General features: G+C 40.9%; 1 protein-coding gene across 10 annotated transcripts in view; it reads left to right on the forward strand.

The window, feature by feature from the left end:
* The window catches only part of SGIP1 (SH3GL interacting endocytic adaptor 1), a 1,172,197-nt gene that overhangs the window by 555,729 nt on the left and 593,840 nt on the right, over window positions 1–22,628 (forward strand). For all 10 annotated transcript variants that reach the window (XM_044085575.1, XM_044085576.1, XM_044085579.1 and 7 more), the window contains exon 5: window positions 14,674–14,731. In XM_044085575.1, coding sequence (XP_043941510.1) covers window positions 14,674–14,731 — 58 coding nt within the window. The remainder of the gene's footprint in view (window positions 1–14,673; window positions 14,732–22,628) is intronic.

Genomic DNA, 22,628 nt, shown 5'->3' on the forward strand with positions numbered 1-22,628 from the left:
ACTGAGGCTGACCAGGGATCACCTACACTCATGTGTGTTCACTCTTGCAACAGTTACTACCCTCTGTGGTACAGTTTAAAGCATGGTACCACCAGTTTGCCTACTTGTTTGTGTTGGGTTGACTCCTGGATCTGTTTCAATGGCACAATCACTGCACATATGTGACTGCTTAAGGTTCATTTGTGTAGGATTCAGCATTTGCACATGCATTGTCCATCTGCATGGGTGCCATGGCACTCACCACTCTGCTCTTAGGAAACATAACATTGGCATTTGAGACTAACTATATGTAGCATACTGTTAGCCCTGTTTGTGTGACTACTGTGATCCAGGTCAGTGGGGTCAATGGAATCCAACATGCATTGAGCGCAAGTGTTGGTATATGAGCAGTCTTCACAGTTCATAATGGAATAGTTGAGAGTAGCCAATATTATGGTTCTGTCTCAGACCTAATCTTCCCCATTACAGCACATAATGGCAGTTGGGAAGACCGCGGCCTGGTGGGTGATCTGTCTCAAGGTGCATTTTTAATTCCACTGTGGCACAAAGGTAATTGCTCAGCATAATGCATCTGATGTTATGCAAGTGCAGTTAGCATGGGGGTGTACATATCATTCAGGAATATGGACACACCTACGGCCTGTGTGTTCCAATAAAGGATAATGGGCAAAAGGTGAGGTATGTGTTATAACATGGTCATGCAGGTGTGCTCTCTGGAGCATTGAAAGATGTCTCAGCCACTGCACAGATATGTTCTCCATGTTAGGGATTGACATATGCATGTCCGTATAGTGTTTCTGACATGTATCATTGTGTAGCGAGACCTGCAGTGTATTGCTTGGCTGTCCCTGTAACAGCAGTGGACCCTCACCTGAACTGTGCATGATGAAGGCACTATAGGGGAAGCATGAGCCCTAGGCTGTATCCAGATTCCCAGGGGTGACAGGTGCAGGACCTGTCTGGCAAAGCATCATGGTCTGTCAACCATGTTATCCCAGGACAACAGATACTGGATACCCTGTGACATGCACCACAACACTAGACAATTATTGAATACAATCCTTTTGCCCCTGTACTGCAGTATCATTCTGGCCAATGGCAGAATGCTACCCAGGCCTTGGGACATACCTGCATGGCCTACAAGTTCCTACATGTGTTTCCATGCTGTCCAGGCTACTGCATCACAGGTCCTGCACAACAACATGGAATATGCCAGAGCCATGTGTATAGTTCAAAAGGTGGTCTGAGTGTATGAGAATATGGCTAATCATGTCAGACAGGCAGCTGACAGTATGTATCAGTGTTACATAGTGCTAGAGTTTGCATTCACAAATGAGTACTGTTGGGCATGTTTCCGGTCATGTGTTCAGAGGTGTGGCACAATTATGCAAACTATGTCATACAGTTTGTGTATTTTGGTGTCTGTCCCTTCCTGCTTTGGGGGTCACTTGTTTGGCCAGATACTTAGACGCATCTGTGAATGTGTGTGATTTCTGGTAGTGTGTGTGGGTGTCCTTACTGTGTTCTGGTAAGGGTATGTGTTGATTGTGTTGACGAACTTCATGTGTTAACCTACACCTCATGACTGTCCAGTCCAGTCATGGCTGTAGACTGTACTGCCGTCCAGCTTACCCCTGTAGCTGCATCCCAGACAATGTGTGGGGCATGGTGTTTGGTGGGTCTGGCAGTGTACATGGCATAGAGATTACATTCCCACAGGATGGCCACATACACAAAGCTGACATTAGGAAACACCAGTAGCTGACTAGTGGACATGCCTGTATGAGCAGTCAGTACTACAAGTACCAAGTACTGTATTTAGTTTACATATTGCCTATGAAGATGTTTTAGACAGCGATGCTCAAATGCAATTATTTGTGTTATGGTTGTGACAACACTGGCTATTACGGAAACATTGTAGCTACCCTTAGCAGCAAACCTCCTCTGAGGAGCACATCACATCCTGTTAGTTGATTACAGATGATGCATGTGTCTACAGGTCTGTTTCCTTCTCTGGGTATATACTCACATATCAACCAGGACCATGAGCTCTGTTGGGCACAGACACCCACCCCACAAATAGAGTCATGTATCAATAGGCTCTGATGCCACTATCAGCATGATCAGGATATAATCAGATAGTGTGAGCCATCATCTATGATGCGGCTATTATACATGGGCAGCTGTCTCCTACATCTTACACTCCTACTGCAGATGTTACACTGGAGTTAAAGATGATGTGCAACCTGTTTCATTACCAGTGCTGTGCACTACCTTACATACAGTATGTGCAGGCGGCTGTTAGGTTGGGCTACACAAACCTGGTAGTTCAGCCAGTGTGTCTGTACTCTCAATATCCACTCTATGTAGGTGTGCACATAGCCATTTGACCCAGCCCTGTAACAAGGGTCACTACACATTTGCATAACATGTACACATGCACAGCTGTTATTGCTTGCAAACGATAGTAGAAAGGTGAATATTACATGTGTTATGTGCATGGATAGTTACCTGGCTCTTCCAATTATCTTTGCTATCATGCTGCTAACCTGTCAGATGAACACTAATGCTATGTATCCTGTCATTGAGTATTGTAATTGCCAATAGATATAACTACTGTTTGCATAACATAACAGAACTGCTATGTAGAACAGAATACAGATCTGCCTAGAATACTGTACATTACACAGTTATTGACATAATATCCCACAATGCACACCATATTTGCATGATAAGCCCACCTTTAACATGTTCATCTTACTTATACACCCATACATATGTCGACTATTACAATATAACAACATATACTATCCCCTATTATAGCACATACTTCTTGGACCAGTCCTGACACTGACAGTGGCTGGAAGCGAAATGGTGGGTTCCAAGCCTATAGCATCCCTTGTGGTATATGTGGAGTGTGCCGTGTGACCTACAGCAGTACACACATAGAATACTTACAAGCATCACTACTGCTCAACAATACATCGCTACAAGACAGCTGTTTCTACCATATGCATTGATTACACTGTAATTCTTACAGTACAGATACTACATACACAGACATACTACATGTTATACATACCGTCTTAGTAATCAGAGGTGTTATTAACTAGTGTACTACTCGTTTTTGGTTCAACTTTCCATGTTTTGTACCGCCCTACAGGTAGATACAGATGGTTTGAATGTGTGACAAGGCAACCTTTTATAGTTACAGATCAGTAACATATCCTATCCCGATGGCCAATTGGTGTTCCTAAGTAGCTAAGTACATGCACATCAGCTGCGCTGCTGCTGCCGTAGCCAACACCATGGCTACAGTGGAGGATAACTGAGTACTCCACTTGGGCGTTGTCCCTTTGCCTTACTTGTGAGGAAGGCAGCATGGAGGTTTTGTTTGGAATCTATTGCAACAGCTGTATTGAGATGAACAGTAATATATTGTGTGTAATGCCTAGAGGAGTTGGTCTAAATGTGAGTACTGCTGTTATATTTCTGAACATTGCTACTTGTGCAGGGTTTGTCTGTACCTAATACTTCTGCATATGCGTCAGTCTGGCCAGGTTGTTTGACCAGCTCAAGGCTGCATAGCTATGCATATAATGTTAGGGGGTTTACAGTGTGCTTACCAGACATATTTAGTTTGGTGTTACTGTGTATTATACTGTGCTAATAATCAGTACTCGGTAAAACTTCCTGGTGCACGAACCTTTCAACCCTCTGAAACGGGATTAGTTCATACAAACCCTGTTACGTCAGCAGCTGCTCAATTGTATAATGGCAACTATTTCACATAGGGCCATGTTAGTGTGTCTGTGTCTAGGTATGTTAAGGTTTCAGCAGATGTTGTACAGCAGTTGCATAATTGGTTATGGTATGACAGTATGTATTGATGTAATTATTTTGGTTGTGGGATAGATGTTGGTGGGTGTACATAGCACATGCAGGTGTGAGGAACCCCTTTTGTACAATGTCTATAAGTGTGTGAGTGTTCTTTCCCTATGTTTACACCTATCCCTTAGTGGACCAATACTATGGTAAATGCAGACTGATTCATTAAGGCACTAGTAAATGCTTCCTGTATAACATGCAGGTACTGTTAGTCCTTGAATCCTTTTGTCAATACATCGGAATGTAATAAAGATTTGCAAAATGAAAGCTGTCTGTGTAATTCTGTCATGGATATTTGCAGTCAATGCAGTTGTGTTGGTACTGTGTCCATAGAACATATCTGTAATAGTGTATTGACATATACTCTTCATATGTTATGTTCATATTGTTTGGAGGGGGCGGAATGTGTGATTGCTATGGTCCATGTTATACTCAGATATGACCACTTCGGATGCTGTCTACAGACATGTATATATGTGTATATATATATATATATATATATATATATATATATATATATATATATATATATATATATGTGTGTGTGTGTGTGTGTATGTATATAGATATATACATTATTGCATACGTTTATATGTACCTCCATGGATGCGTAGATGTTTCTAACCTATCTATATATCTGCATATATATGTAGATCTGTATATATCGACATGTCTCTATGTATCTCTCTCTCTACATATATATATATATATATATATATATATATGTGTGTGTGTGTATATAAGCGTACACCTTTAATTGGGTACATGGCGGGATGTCCTATTTCAACACATTCCTCCCTTTTGTGTTTTAACCTGTCTTTCTACACAACTGGGATAGGTACATCACAGGTAGCTTAGTATTAGGTTAATCAGAAGATGGAGTACATGGTTGCGGGTCCTACTCCTGGAAGGTGTTATTATTTTACCTCTCAGAGTAGGCATTGGTAGGGAAAGTGTGAAAAACGCACATTTACGTGGTTGTGAGCAGGTTTGCCCATGGTCTGCATGAAGTTAAGCAAAGGTCAAACGTGTGAAGTGCTGCTCCATTTACCGTGTTGCAGCACAGCTTACCGTCGCGCAAACACGTGGAAACCCACTTACAACTGCTTAAGAGTGCTTTAATCCACCTGCATCCAAAAGCCCTTATTCTGGCCCTCAAAATAACCTAACAACCCTTGCAGATCTTGAATCCGGGACCATGAACACCACAGTCACTGACCTTACCACTAAGGCATCTGAGATATGCACGAATGTTATGGTGTTTAGAATATACATTGTACTACAGACATTCCTCACTACTGAAAACATATGTGACAATGAGTTAGTGTACATATGTCTGATACAAGTTAATGTTCATATGTTTGTGAAAGTAGGTGTTGCAATGTGACATGACAGGGTGTGTTATGAATGAGTATGGTTCTTGCTTTGTGTCCTTTTTATATTATCCCTATACTCCATGTATGCCCCTCCAGTTCACTTACTGGACATCCGACCCAGGCCCTCCTTGATGCATGATTGCATTACCCATCATTCCTCCCCCACCCCAATCTTTACATACACAACAACCACCCTTTCTAGGGTGACTTAGGTTAATATTAGTTGTTATAATACCAGAGCTGCATGTGTTTTGTGTACACTCCAATTCCTTTGGAGTGCTTCTGTGTCACGAAGTGTGTTCATAGATACATATATATATGGCTATTGCTGTAACTGTATAATATATATATATATATATATATATATATATATATATATATATATGCAGACATCACTGACATATATATATATATATATATATATATATATATATATATATATATATATATATATATATATATATATATATATATATATATAAATATTTTGTATTAGTTTGTAACAGTAATACATCTGTAGACTGGAATGTGTTGGTTCACAAACTACAATACATTACAATGTACTATGTACACAAGGCCACTGTCCCATTTGTGATCATTACCGTGAAATGCATATGGTATAAGGTGTAGTCTCAGGACCATGAAACGTGTACACTTCGGATGGCTTAGTGGTACATTCCATGACTATAGTGTGCATGGTCCAGGGTTCGACACCTGCGATGCTTTATAAATGTTTTTTTACTGCAGAGTAAGGCTCATTTAAGCAGTTGTAAGTATGTTTAAAAGTGTTTGTGTGACATTATAGCAGCGGTTAAACACAGTTAAACAAACGTTGTGACGTATAACCTGTGTGCGCAAACACGACCACATCCGCTAACTACTCCGGATATATACCTGTCAGTGATGTAACATCACACTATGTGCTGACATGACATTACATTCTCTGTTGACTGTACTCTCGTGCACACATGGGTTTATATGGGTAATTTGAATGTTTATTATATAGACGATTACTACCTATATATGAAAGCTGTGGTTAAGGTATACTTTTGACCATGATAAACATCCCTGCCTTTATTGGGATTGTAACCTCGAATGCACAGATACTATGCAGATGCTGTAACCATTACACTGTTGACATTAACATTGCTTCTACCTATTTCCTGTTTAGATGATTTCTATGTGTAAGCTAGGCTAAGCAAAGGGCGGGAGCCCCCAAACTCACTGAGCTTCACGTACTGGTGACATAACAACATATAACATATGTACTGTGAGACAATACATTACATTCCTAACTACATTAGGCATAGCCCCTCACTGACACACTTCAAGGGAAACCTTGTTGTGTGAATGGGTAACAGACTATAGAGAACCATACAGCCAGGGGGTGGGGGAGCCTGTCCAGTTTGATAGCTGCAAGACCTGTTGGGGGAATTGAATGGTGTTGAATTGCCACATTAACATGCCCTCTTTAGATCATTAAGTGCCCCTATCACCCTCCACAACCCCAGTCTTCAACAGCTTCCTGTAACTCTGCCTGCAATTGCTTCATTGGCTATGCTTGACAGAGGCTCAGTTACTTCATCAAAGGTGCGGGGAAGGCCAACATACTGTTGCTATGCTTCTAATTGCCCATGGGCAGATAGATAGTAGGCTATCTGTGCACCTCTAATGTGCAGGCCATCACAGCCATAATATGCAAATAAACAGACCTTCAGATCACAATATACAGTGTGAACTCACCATGTAGTCAGGAAACAGTTGAGTACAGCAAGAACATACAGAACACTGGTACTTAGTCACTCCAAATGCCTATCTTGGAAGCTAGAAGACTTGTATAAGGTTAAGGCTTTCTATTGCTTACCACTAGGTTACCTACAGGGGAGATTAAAAACAAGCACAGATGGGGAACATGCATGCAATGATACCATACTGGCCTATGTGTCAGCCTTACACTTTGGAATACTGGCCAAGGCTATTGACGCCCCCCATGGTGCCTTATTTAGGAGAGTCCCGAAAGTGAATACCAGCTCCGTAAACAGCACAATAGCAGATTATATGAGGTTTATGCTACTCAACACCAGGGGTTGTGATCACAACATGCATGCACTCACAGCACTCCTCAGGATGGACAACATCAACAGCTGTGCATTAACTGCAATCTGTCTTAAGGTTCCTGAGAGCACACCAGCACTACCAGACTACAACCCATACCACACATTTCAGCCACGGAACATGGACTGACAGATATGGAGGGGCTGTATCCATATTCATCAGGGATACCTACACCTCCAGGTTAGTGGGGCAGCATGATACCTCTGTGATCATCCATGTGCAGCTAACATCAGCCATAACAGCAATGTGGAATGTGGCTTGCTACGGATCACCCTCCATGACCCAGAACCTCCACTCCATCTACCTGGAGACAGTGGAGAACATGACAGTCCTAACACACACCCTGGCATTGGTCGATGTTAACTAACATACCATTAACTGGGAAACGTACTCCGGTACTCACTTCCAGGACCAGCACTTCCCGGAATGTATCACCTCATATGCCCTATATCAGGTGGTAACCTCCCTAACGTGGGGTGGAAGCTACTAGATGTGGTCATCACCAACATGGGCAATAGGTGCACCACAGAGGAGGTTAACCGGTCATTGGTTAGATCTGACTATGAACTATTCACTGTTTCCACACCCTAGCATCTCCCCCACCCACGGATACCACAGTGTATATCTTTCCTACAGCTACATTTACACTACTAGTGACAGGGGTGGTGGTTTCACAGCCCCCACGCTAAGGGTAAACACTGCTCCAGATACAGACAGATTTACAAATGCAGTCTATAAGCACCTACACAGATGTATGGATCGTGCCATCGCTGGTAAACCAAGACTCACTCCTCCTAGACAAGGACACTGGTCTGGTGGACCTCTGCAATAAACAGGCTATACTACAGATGTAGGACAGTGTTCCAGACACACAGCAAATCCATGAAGGGCAGACATCCATGACCACTATTAGTATGATACGGAGGTCCCTCATGACATCATCCAAGGCTAACATCAGCAGGAGACTATGCAAGGATTCAAAAGATAACCACAAAGCCTTCTTTGGCTATGTCAAGGATCTAAGTGGTGACACACAGATTTGCACTGTGCCAGTGAAATATAACGCAAAATATGCTGACCCTACTGATATCGCCAACATCCTTGCAGATACATTCGGCGCATACTTCACCCCCTAAAGAGCCCACAACATTACCCGAAAGGTACAGTATCCTAACCATCAGAGACACACAGGTGGAAATGGCCCTCTCTAACAGCAGAAGACAGTTTCAATGGAGGCAGATGTTGACCCAGACTGCATCTTGCAAACTGTAAAAGACAACCTGCCCCCCACCTAATTATGTATTCCTAGCTCAGCCTCTCCACAGGCTACATGCCCATACAATGGCACATGGCAACGGTTATTCCACTCCATCACGGAGAACTCACAACTGACCATGGCAACTACCACCTCATAAGCCTGACTAGCCTGATCTGCAATGGTATGGTTCGCATCCTCATGGTACTCATTAACAATGACATTGGTAACCTTCGAACACGTGACCCAACCCAGGTCAGCTTGGTTGAGTGCAGTTCATGCCTACTGAACCTGTTTGACGTCTTACATACAGTCACAAAGACATTAGATGACAGGGGAGGTGGTTCACACATACTACCTGGACCTCACCAAGGCTTTTGATACCATGCTCCACTCAGGTATTATTGATAAACACACTAGCCTGTACATTCACCCATACATCGCAGGTTGGGTTACCAACAGGCTTACACACACAACCTACATTGTAAGACTAGCGGTCCCGAGGTCCAACTCTTGAACAGTCAAGACTGGTGTCCCACAGGACTCAGTCCTGGGAGCCCTACTGTTTGGCATATATGTCTCAGATGTACAGGCAAACACAGGTGGACTGCAGCAGACCATGTTTGGCAATGACTGCAAACTGGGAGCCATAAATGATAGTCCAGCTGACACAGACATCCCTCAGGGGGCCTCACAGAGAATGTCACAGGGTGCCAACGACACGGCCTCCAGCCAAGTGCCACTAACTGTATGGTCATTCCATTGTGGAATTGGCACCCACATATTAACACATGAGTGGCAGCCACTTTAATACAGATGAGGTAATGGGGTATCTGGGGACTAAGGTAGATAGTGATCTCCCCTGTGACAATCATATCTCCACAGTAGTTAGGACATCCTTCTATGTAGGCCATCTGACTACTAAAGGATTCCCATCTAGACATACCGGGGTTACAGTGCCCCTTTACTCATCACTCATCGGTCCCATCATAGGGTATAATAATCCATGTGGGATGTACCTCAGAGGGCACGTCCAACAGCTAGGGGGTCCACAAATGTACCTCACCAAAGGGAATACTGGCCTCCAACATATGGCCTATGCAGCCCGACTGAATAAACTCCTGCTTTACTCAGTGGCATCTCATTTACCCAGAGATGATCTCTGCTGACCAACACAGCCATGTCAAACTCAGGCTTGATGGATATGCTCCACCTAAGAGAATCCATGTCACAGTGAGCCGCACACTGTAGTGAGCTAACCTCGCCACAACAATAACTGGAAGATGCTGGAGGGACAGCTTCCTGTCACAGACACTCCCCATACTTTGGAACAACATCCCTAACTACATTTTACAGAGCCTCTCACTAACACTCTGCAAGAGAAACCTTGAAGGGTGGATGGGGAACAACAGATGCACCCCAGGGATCCCGCCATTTGCTCTGCTCCACAGAGGGATGGTTAATGACTCAGTGGGGTGGCAAACACTGACACATTTTGGCTGGCCTTATGAATGGCCTCTGGCAGTTGGCCAAGTACCTACCTATGAATCTATACATACAGTATCTGCATATGCTGATAGCTTAGTTTACTGTTCAGGTGTTGACTTACCTTGTGCCACTGTCTGTTGTGTGTGCAATAGTTGAGGGCTGCCTATGTTGGATGCACACAGTAGACTGCCTATACATGATAATTTACAGGTAGTATTGTGTGTGTGCCATCCATTTTTACTGTGCCTACACTGTCAGTGTGTGTGCTATATGTTCCCTCTTTGCCAAGGCATGGGCATACTGGGCACACCTCTGTCTGCCTACTGGGGCTGGCTCAGGGTGTTCATGGTCTGAGTACCTCTGTGCCTGTGGGGCCCTTGGCAATGGTGGTGGGCTGTGAGGGCCTTCACCATTCTGTCCCTGCTGCAGCTGTTTCCGTAGGACCATATTGTGTAGCATGGCACACACTATGAAGATGTGGGCACATGTGCCTGGAGAGTACTGCAAGGCTCCACCAGATATGTCCAAGCAATGGAACTGTGATTTCAGCATCCTAAACACACGTTCTATGATTCTGGTTTGTGCGTGTGCCTCATCATGGCATTCCTGCATGGATGTGTGTGCATTTCTGATGGGAGTCATCATCCACGGTTCCAGTGCATAGCCAGCATCCCCCACCAGGTGGTCATTTGGGATGTCCCCTGGCAAATAACCGATACAGCTGTGAGGCATGCCAGATATGGGAGTCGTGATAGCTTCCAGGGCTGCCAGCACGCACATCCATGATAATGCCCTGGGCATTGCACATGACCTGGCAGTTGATGAAGGGGTATCCCTTGCGGTTTATGTTGCGCCTTCCCTGCTCACCAGGTGGTGACTTGATGTGTATGTGCGTGCAGTCTATTGCACCCAGTACCTCCGGGTATTCTGCCACACAGTGGAAGAGACGCAAATTGCTGGCCAACTCCTCCTGTGTTTGGGGGAAGTATATGTTCTCATTGGCATGTGGTAACATGGCATCCAGGAACTGATGTAGTACCCTGGATGCTGATGCCTGTGAGATACCCATGATATCCCCAGTTGGTCTTTGAAAGGTACCTGTAGCTAGTATTCTCAGGCTTACACATACATTCGTATCTACTGGGATGGGTTCCCCTCTGTTTATTCTGTCTCTGAGGCATGGCCGGCACAGCTCCACACGTTGCTGTACGGTGTCCCTGTCCACCCTGTAATGCTCTACTATCTCCAGATCATGTAGCCCCTGGCAGGTTAGCCTGGGTCTGAACACTCTCCTCCTCCTCTGGTGCCTGTGGTTGTCGTGTGAATCATCTTCCACACCACCTTCAGTCTCCAACACATGCTGGTGGATCAAAGCTATGGCAGCCCCTAACATGTACATAATAAAAGTTCCCTGTCTATATACACCACTAGTGCAGACTGTATGGGAATACACAAATGTGTGTGAGGTGCTTTCACACTTTATAGTATTGTGCTATGGATGCTGCTGATGTAAGTGGGTGTGTATGAGCTATTCCAGCTGCTGCGTGTCTTAATTATGGGTTTTGCAATGAGTACTGCAAGTGTGGGGCCTTTACTGTGGAGATCTACTTGCCTGCCTTGATTACTCTGTTGTCCTTTAATTCACTTTTAGACCTGGATCTCCTCCCATTATTAGGCATGCATCCACCTGCCGTCTTTCTTATTTTGTACTTTTCCTACCCAGTCATGGCGAATTGTGCCTTATAGCTGATATACTGCATATCACCTTTGTTCTGCTTTGACACTTTGCTGTTTTCTTTGCAGTACAGCCCCTCCCCTTCCCTGTTATGCAGGTAGCTGCTTGCAGCCTTGTTAGCTGTTGTCAATGGCCCACTGTAGGCTCCTAGGTGTTAATTAGTCATTTGTACTCCAATTTCACTGCTGCAGCATTTCCTTATTTCTTTCCTATATCCTTCCTGTTTCAGCTGCAGTGCACGACTCGCATACCCGTTTACCGAGTTTACGCACATTTTCATCACCGTTCACATGCATACTCAGTTACCTTGTGTACTCTTAGCTAAGCATAGCTAAGGGCAATTCAACACACTCCTATCCTGCAGCTTTGCCTAGCTAGGGGCAGACCAGTTTAGCAATGCTCCAATGTGCTTTCAGCAATGGCGACACACCCCTCTCTTGATGTCATCTTTATCTCAAGGGCTCACCTCGGTGTTATAATGCTACACTGTGATGTGCATCCTTACACCAGTGGGAAATCTGAGATTCACTATTACTCCTCTCATTTGCATGGCATTGCCTACTAATTCCTAGCTACTGTGCATAACACTGTTACTGCCCCTTAGCAACCCTTGCGCCATGAGTATGGTGTAGCATGCCTGCCATTGACTATTATGGGGGAATCGTGTTATGTGTTTCATTGCGGTTTTATTCTATATTTTTATATATTCCTTGCAATCCCCTTTGCGCACCACTGCCCTGCACTTCCACGTCGCGATAGTGCGACTATATATATTAAATGTTAATTTTATATTTTGTACATTTTTTTTTTTATGCCAATGGCTATATATTTAGCCATTGGCATATATTAACATTATAATACATGTTTGGTCGGCTGTCATGGCTCCGATTTTATGTTTGCAAAAATGTAAACCATTTTCAATGGTTTACATTTCTGCTTACTTATACTATGCCTGCACCACTTCCTGAATTGGTACATACATTCATTTGCATGCTACACTGCTGCACATGGGGTAATTAGCATACAAAGCTCAGGAGTTGTGCGGGCGTACCGTACGCTGGTAGTGCACATGGAAACAGCTTGTATCTGAATCGCTCGCCAGTCATATTTGGTGTTAGAACACCAACCCTACACCTGCACCTGGTGCAAGCTTCATGAATCCCGGGGATTGTCTTTTTTTTGCAGAATTAACACAAGAGGAAAACAAGATAACTGGGGTCAGTATTAATAACTGTCATTGTTAATGTGACTTTTGAGCTCAGGAAATGTATATACAGGCACATTAATATATCTGTAATAAAGTAATTCTGAGTGAAGAAATCATTTGCAAATACTAGTGATGGAGATCACACTGAATGGCTAAAGTTAATGAAAGGATAAATAATATTATACATAAAATTTAAGATAATGTTATTTAAATAAGTGGAACACTAGTATATGCAATAAAAGATGGTATCGTTTTGTTTGATTTTACTGATCAAATAAGAGCCCATGTGCAACTTATTTGTGAATTGATGCTTTGATTTGTTTCAGTTTAGAATCAGACAACAAAAGAAGAATTCAAGGTAATGCTAGCTTTCAACTGTAACCCTCTGTGATACACTAACATTTAAACTAGTTCATTGATTTATAGTTATTATAAGTAGGAAACAAAACCTTGTATATGTGAATTCCACAAAAAAAAAAAAAACAATTGTAAGATAATATATAGTACCCATTTGAGCAATGTCTGACAATCATGATAAAGAAAATACAATTTATACAATTTACTTACAAAACTCAGCATTGAGACCTTATTAGATATTTATAACTGTGGAGTACTCTCCTAAAAAAATTGTTCCAGAAGCTGTAGAAAACAACTTAAGTAAGAAAAAAGTTAGAAAGCATAAACGTTATTCTCTAGATATCGGGGTGAAGCTAGGCATTGCAGAAACACGCATAAATATATTATTAAAGTAGGTGTAGTAGCATATAAAATTAATACATTTTTCAAAACCATGAGGACCCCCTTTAAATGAGAGAAAATGTAGGTGTTGATCTTACAGCTTAATGTGATAATCTTAGAAAATGTATGGCAAGATATCACTTCTTTAATAAGAACTTTTATGCTGAAGGGCTAATGCTAATGTGAGATGAAGTTGTGAGATACCTAGAACACATAAAACATTCTGGCACTAGAGTGGATCAATCAAGAGAAAGAAGTAATCAGAATGGTTGTCATGGTTACTGCAGCTCACACCCACAAAGGCATGGTGATAGGTCTCATATGGAAACTTCATCTTTAAGAAGAGGCCAGCTCAGACAGCAACAGCCATTGTAATTAATATATAGTAGTCAAAGCCAATCTTTTCAAAATATATTACTTCTCTTAAGTTTAAATACTTTGTAAAAATGAAATTCCCTAGTTTAAGAAACATGAGCCAAACTTTGCTAAATTATTGTATCAGTTTATCATAATGATTGTCACAAGTGGCTAATATTCTTCAAAATGCTTTGTATTTATCAGTTAACTTTAATATTAAGTGTTATTGTTCGATTAGATGGATGACTTTATGCAATTTGATATGTTTTTGCAATATATAAATGGCAACATCTTAAGGCATCAAGCATGTGTCTTAGAAATCTACTGCACTGCTATATGTCTGTATTAAAGTACTGAACTTTTTTAGGTATTCACTGTTAGTACAAGTGCAATTTGTATAATGCATCTGGTATTGCAATGCACATTCCAACTAATCAGAGCATGCTTAAACTAGTATATGACATAACTGCACAATAAAAGACAATTCATGCCATTACATGTTTATTTTTTGCAGAACTCTCCTGAGGTGGATGAAGAGGGGTACAGCATTAGACCTGATATTGAACCCGGATATATCCTTTTCTGATGATTTTATATTTCTGTTACAAGTAGATCAAGGACAGCTGTTTAAGAATACTGTAGGTTACATTCAGGAGGCTTTATCATTTGATTTTTTTAAGAATAAATATGTTTATAAAAATACACAGACATTTGACTATAAAAAGATATGATGCATACAAAGCCTGATCAGTATTTTATGTATAAACACAAATACTACAAGTGAGTCTGATTTCAAGGGTGAGACATAAGCTGTAGTCTGGTAAATAGATTTGTTCAGAGCTGTCTAGAATGCATTTGGAATTTGGTAGCTTGGCACTCACATCTGCATGGTATACCCATTGTTTTTAGCATGCTACACGTGTTAAGTTAACCAGCAATCTCTACTTCTAATCTGTTTTCTAAATATTGTGATTTTGTTTGTATCTAGAATACCTGAGGTGGAGTAACTGCCAGGATTTTGTGATGTGAAGACGTAACAGTACTCATGTACAGTGTATCATATGAATGAATACAGAAAACAACTTTAAATTTAATTCATGTAATTGCTGCTGGAGGAAAACTTCCACTATGATATCATATTTTAGCAATATTCCACGACTATGTATGGTCATATCAGGACTTACCCACAGCTGGTGTGGTTTGATCCCTCTTTGAAGCCCAAGTGATTATACACACCAATGGTGGGTAAATCCTGATAAACCTGCATGGGTCTATATTATATACTCAAAGAGATTTTTCTTCGAACATATAATCATCGACACCTAAAGAGTGAACGCTCTAAAGCACGATCAGCCACATCTGCTAATTTCTTCCTCAGGAAAAAAAATCACAGGGCCATACACAGAAAACACAAACTTCAAAACCCTAATCAAGTAGGGGGCTTTGCTCCGCCACACCTCCTGATTTGGGGGGCTGTGCCCCCCCACACCCCCTCTAACTAAATATACCAACTCCGAGATTGCTCTATGTTGGAGAAAAGGGCAATTACCAATAATGGCCAAATAAATTTTTTTCAGAGGAAAAAATTTGCGGATGTGGCCATTCGCACTTTAGAGCATTCACTCTTTAGGTGTCGATGATTATATGTTCAAAGTAAAGTCTCTTCGAGCATATAATATAGCTCCACCCACACACAGGAGTGGATTTTGCTATCATAAAATTACATTATTTGCTTACCTTTGTATAATGGCACTTCAGTCTTCTTCCGCATTGTCTTCTGCATCTGATTCTCCATTGCTGCATTTTTTTAACTGTTAAAAAAGAATCAGAAATTTTACAAGGGATGCACAAATCTACAAGGAAAATCAGGTATGTTTCTGTTTCTTTAGTTTTTGCAGAACATACTTGATTTTTGTCATATTTTGTCTGTGCCTAGCTGTTATTCAGCATATGTCAATAGAAAGTCTGACCTCTCAATGGTACTTCAACAGTCAAACTTTTTTCTATTAATATATGCTTGATTTACAATGGGCACACTGGTTGGGCTGTCCAATTGGCATGCTTGTTTTTGAATAATAATGAGCCTTAATTGTATAATTAATCTTACTACCCAAAGCTAAATAGCAAATTTACATAAATATGAGATCTCATGTAGGAAAGAATTTAGAATGTAATCATACTATACAAAGATTTTTTGGGGGAGGAAAAGTATGTTCAAAGTTGCAATTAAGAGACGTATCAGTTTAGGTTTGAAGGCTGTTATTGCAGTTATTTAACAGGGTGGGACTTCTCCCAACATCACCATAATCTTCTTCTTCTTTCAGCTGCTCCCCGTTAGGGGTCGCCACAGCAGATCAAATGTTTCCATTTCCTCCTGTCCTCTGCATCTTGCTCTGTCACACCAACCACCTGCATATCCTCTCTCACCACATCCATAAACGTTATCTTAGGCCTTCCTCTTTTCTGTTACCTGGCAGCTTCATCCTTAGCATCTTTTTCCCAATATATTCTGCATCCCTCCTCAGCACATGTCCAAACCAACGTAATCTTGCCTCTCTGACTTTGTCTCCAAACCTTCCAACCTGGGCTGACCCTCTAATATACTTATTCCTAATCCTGTCCATCCTCATCACACCCAGTGCAAATCTTAACATCTTCAACTCTGCCACATCAATCTCTGACTCCTGCATTTTTGTCAATGCCACTGTCTCCAACCCGTATAACATAGCTGGTCTCACTACCCTCTTGTAGACCATCCCTTTCACTCTTACTGGTACTCGTCTGTCACAAATTACTCCTGACACTCTTCTCCACCCACTCCATCCTGCCTGTACTCTCTTCTTCACCTCTCTTCCACACTCACCATTACTCTGAACTGTTGATCCCAAGTACTTAAACTCATTCACCTTCGCCACCTCTACTCCCTGCATCCTCATCATTCCTCTATCCTTCCTCTCATTCACACACATATATTCTGTCTTAGTCCTGCTGACCTTCATTCCTCTTCTCTCTAGAGCATATCTCCACCTCTCCAGGGTCCCCTCCACCTGTTCCCTACTCTCACTACAGATCACAATGTCATCTGCAAACATCATAGTCCACGGGGACTCCTGTCTGATCTCGTCTGTCAACCTGTCCATCACCATTGCAAATAAGAAAGGGCTCAGAGCTGATCCTTGATGTAATCCCACCTCCACCTTAAACACATCCGTCACTCCCACCGCAGACCTCACCGCTGTCACACTACCCTCGTACATATCTTGTACCACTCTTACATACTTCTCTGACACTCCCAACTTCCTCATACAATACCACAACTCCTCTCTAGGCACCCTGTGATATGCTTTCTCTAAATCCACAAAGACACAATGCAACTCCTTCTGACCTTCTCTGTACTTCTCCATCAACACTCTCAGAGCAAACATAACAACACCATAATACTGCTTCATTAATAGCATTCCATACAGATATCTCAACGTGACAGTCCATAAATATTTTATGCATCCTTCTATATTTAATATGTTTTCAAACACTACTGACTGATACAGGTTTCTCATTGTAAGCTTTTTGGTCCATTTTAATAGTAAACGTGAGAATGTATTAATACAGTACCCATATAATGAAGGTATCAAGCATGTGTCATAGAGGAATGCTGGTCATCATATCCTTAATTTATGTTAAAGATAACTTGCAGTAGCTTTCAGTGATGCATTTTCCAAGAGATTTTCCAAATGAAGTTAAAATTCATTGTTTGTACTACAAATGTGTTATTCCTGATGGTGTTCACAACAAGCTAGAAATTAACATTTACATGGACCCCACAATTAATACTTCAAGCATAGTCTATTTTTAGCTCATTTATTTCACATATTAGCCATTATCTCTTTGCTATGATACAGCTGAAATGGCTCCATTTTTGGAGCCATATTTTCTGTATGACCAAAATACTGAAAATAATGGCTTAAAAAATACATATTTTAGGCCTTGACAGATTTATTACCATAGTGTTTTTAATCTTTCATTTGAATGGCTTTCATTCTATGTCCAGCAAAATTATTGCATCCTAATCTTAATGGATAAGTAGAATATCATTTTGTTCTTAAGTGCCACATGACCCTAAATCTTATCCAAGCCCATGCAAGCCCATACTTTACAACTTGATATCACCTGTATACATTATTAATACCAAGGTGTTGCTTCAGATGCATTTTGTTGTAGATCTTCTAGTAAAGTAGAAGGCATCATCATAGTATATGCTGTGTGATCCACAAGCAAAATACCTTACTGACTTTACTGCTGCTCTTCTTTAAGAGTCACTGGTCAGGTACATCCCAATTCCCCCATATTAAAAGGATCTTGTTAGTGAATACCGCCCCCCCCCATGTTTTCTCCTTAGCTCCTTTATAATTTATACTTAAAGAGTGCAGGCAATTTATAGATCAAGTCAAAATCACTTAGACATATAAAAACTGCTTCAATTATATCGTCTATAGCTAAATTAGTTTACTCTAACTAATTGACCCTAACTGAATCACAAAAAAAGAAAAAAGTATGCTATAATGTTCACATATAATAATCAGTAAAACATATATATATATATATATATATATATATATATATATATATATATATATATATATATATACCATAATCTTTAACACTAGGAAAGGACTATCACCATAGCTTAAAACACTACTAATTGTTGATTGGTTCAATAATCCCATAGAAACTGTAACATCTTTTAGATGGGAATTTTACTTGATCAGTCCTTTAACATTCAGGAACATACTGAAAAAGTCAGGCCCAAGATCAACTCTGTGCTATTTTGGAAGCAAGGAATATCCCTATTTCTCTGTCTCTCCCCCTGATGGAGACAGGAGCTGGCACTGGTAAAGGAATGCAAATTGCTTGACTGGAATATGGTTCACTGCCTTTTGCTACAGACTCACACAATAATACATCCGTACTTCAATCACTCTGTGACAAAATCTGCTGCTTCATCTCCAACTCTCGATGTATGGAACATCATGTTTTACCCTATCAAAAGACAAGCAGTTACCTGTAGAAGACAGATTAAGCTTCCTCTTAGACTACCCACTCTTCAGATTGCAAAACCAAGGCCCCCTGTTGCCACTCACCGTGAAACAGTGTCACACCTAACATACACTACAACTTTGGAGGTCATACTAAAGTAGGAATGACAGTCATTCCTCTCAACAGCTTAATGCAAGAAATTTGGACAAAAATTAAAATAACAGGGGACAAAGGCCCAAAAATAGGGACATATTGTAAATATTGCACTTATAAAATTAGAAAGTTGCTAGAATAAAAGCATTTTCTGAAGGATATAGTCTGAAAATCACATGTATGTCATTATTTAGTGACTTCATTTATCAATGATTGTCCAGAAAACCATATTTTATGATGAACAGACTAAAAAAATGAGGCATAAATTGATAATCCCTACTTAAACCTATAACTGAGATGTCAGAATACTCTTAACTTCCAAAGCCAAGCCAAACCGTTTCTGCAGGGGAAATGTAAATGCAACCGTAATAAAACAGGTCATGTGACATAACTAATCACATGTCCAACTTCATCTACTCACTATCCTTTACATTTATACTGACACATCAATAACCTCCACTAACGCACAATACAACAAACACCTTGTAAATATGTACATCATTCTTCAAACTGAACTGACCCTTTGTATATTTATTTTCTATCACTCACATTGGACTCCCCTACACTTTCCTGATGTCGATGTACTTGTTTTTTTCTTATCTATCCAGCATGCTTCCCCTTTGATTACACCACAGCATTTTGATAAAATATACTGCTGTCATAGTGAGTTTATGTATAATGTATTAGAAGCCATTTACATACTAGCGGTTATCCTGCATTTGTATTGCGTTGTATTCACTGTTTGTTTTTAGCGTTTGCACTCTCTTGTAATATTCGTTACAACTCAGTCAAGGCCTTGATCAGGGCTCTTTTTTTAGTTTAAAACTAATGTAAATAAAGTAAAGTAAAATAAAATAAAAGTGCCCTAAAAACACCTAAGATATACATTTGTGTAGGATATATTCATCCCTCACCTCCAGAAGATTTTTTTGATAATACTGAGGGTGAACAAATATATGGAGTCAAAAAAGGCCCACTTCAAGAGCTCAGAAATTGAGGCAGTAGCAAAAAACTGTGTAGCCAAAAGGTTGTTTGCACTTCTCATGGTGGTAAGTTAAATACCTTCTGATGAACCACAATCCTGATGGATGCAATCAAGTTCAACAAGACCTTCCAGACAGGGCTTGCGGGGGGATGTCTAAATTTGACTGATAGGTACCAAAAAGCTGCAGCAGTTTCTATAACAAAGGCCTAGGTACAAAAGGATCTTAGCAAGACCATGGAGAATAGCTTTTTGATATTTCAAGAGATGTCCTGACAAACCCTGCAATGGTTCAGAAATAGGGAGGGAATGCAAGGGTTAGGAAGCACAGAGTTCAGCTAAAGATAGCGAAGAAGATTGAAGGAACTATTGAAGAACCTCTGAATACATTGGATATGCCCTGCTTTGAGAAGGCAGTGTCAGAAGAGACTGGTAGGACTAGCCCTATTTCTCAAGCTAAGGTTACAGTGAGCTCCAATGTAATAAAGCTGGAATAATCTTTTGCTATATGTAAAACAGTCATTCCCTCACTTCCTTTAAAGCAAGCCTTGATGATTGGATGGGTGCACATAAATATATTTCAGGTCTGACTTATTTTGCACCCCTGCAGGCAGGAGGTGTCCTGTGAGATTGGACATTAGGAAGGTTATTATGTTGACTTTCTCTGCCTTGTAAACAAAATTATTCCAGGAATCCAAACACACATCTCATATCTAAATATTGCCCTTCCTTGGTGTCACCTAAAGCAACATCTCATGTAAAGAAAGTGTAGCAGCACTATGACAGAACTGGCTAACTGTACAGCTAATGTTATGCAAAACTTTAATGACAGAACTGGCTAACTGCACAGCTAATGTTATGCAAAACTTTAATGACAGAACTGGCTAACTGTACAGCTAATGTTATGCAAAACTTTAATGACAGAACTGGCTAACTGTACAGCTAATGTTATGCAAAACTTTAATCTTGCTCTGCTTAATTTCTGAAACTTTAAAAGACTTTAAATTTAGTGAGCAGTGTTAGATTATGTGCATTGTGAGGCTGAGAAGTGACTGGGAAACCTTGCTCATCTCCTAGCTGTACTCTGTAGACACAGCTTTTAAGAATCACAACACCTTCCCATTCTTTCCCCTGTAGGGCCATTAAAGCAGTAATTTTACAGGCAAATTAGTTGAATACATACTGTTGTCCCCCCCCCCCCAAAAAAAAAGAAAACATACTCAAGACATGTTACACTTTTCTTCTGTATTACAGGTTAGTCTGTAACAATCAGTCCTAAGCATATCTCATTACTTTCCATTACCATGTTATTTCATGGAGACACTGTTTGACTAATCAATGAAAAACTTCTGAAACATCTGAAACAAACACACACATAGACTGTTGATTCATGTTATTGTGTTGTAGCAATAAATTGCAACATGTATCAACCAAAACCATGCAAGAAATTGACCATACACATTATTAAAGCAGTAACAACGATTACTCAGTTGTATATTAAAATGAACGGACAGCCTCTTTATGGACGATGGTGAGCCCACAGTGCAGTTGTGTAGGAACTTGCCATAACCGTAGGATCTTATGCTTCTTCACTCTTGCAATTTTGCTTTCCTTTTAGACTTCAGCTGCACAAGGCCTTATGTCAGCTTAACTTCCAAAGCTTTTCTCCCGTCTTCCTCTCAGCCAGGTAGACACTCTCCCACCTGGATATCAGCATACCTGTGCTATAAGAGATATATCCATCTGCCACACCATTTTTAGTTCTTCCTTGCTCCTGTATCTGCAAGCTTCTGGTCAAAGACAGGGCATTAGCTGACAAAAACTCCCTCTCCATATACTAAATAAAATCATGTATGGTTAGGACAGAAGGGTGAGGAAACAGATGACTAGGTAGCCATCCCAACCATAGCATTGCTGCAGGTAAGAAAGAGTGTCAGAGGGAAGAAGACAGTACTCCAACAATGAAATTACTCAAACATCTACAATGATGACAAGTTCTTACACAGCAGTACTATGTTCATCATATGTTGCAGTATTACTGACTTTTAAGAAGATCCCCAATGCTTACGACCATTGGGTGGCTGTCATGGTGAATGTATGTGTTGCAGCAGTCCTGAAGAATCACCATGGCAAATCCTTCCCTGGCTATTGTGGCAATGTCTGAGTTACAGTGCTTCAAGAAAATGTGAACTAATGCTCAAATAGCTGCTTACAGAATTGTCTGGGTGATGATCCCCCTAAGGAAGGCCACAGTGGCTGCTGTTGTTGTGCAGTCCCTGTCACACACTTTGGTGCAAAAC

The sequence above is a fragment of the Protopterus annectens genome, chromosome 10.part0 (genome assembly GCF_019279795.1).
Source record: "Protopterus annectens isolate FY-2018-M chromosome 10.part0, PAN1.0, whole genome shotgun sequence".
NCBI lineage: Eukaryota > Metazoa > Chordata > Ceratodontiformes > Protopteridae > Protopterus > Protopterus annectens.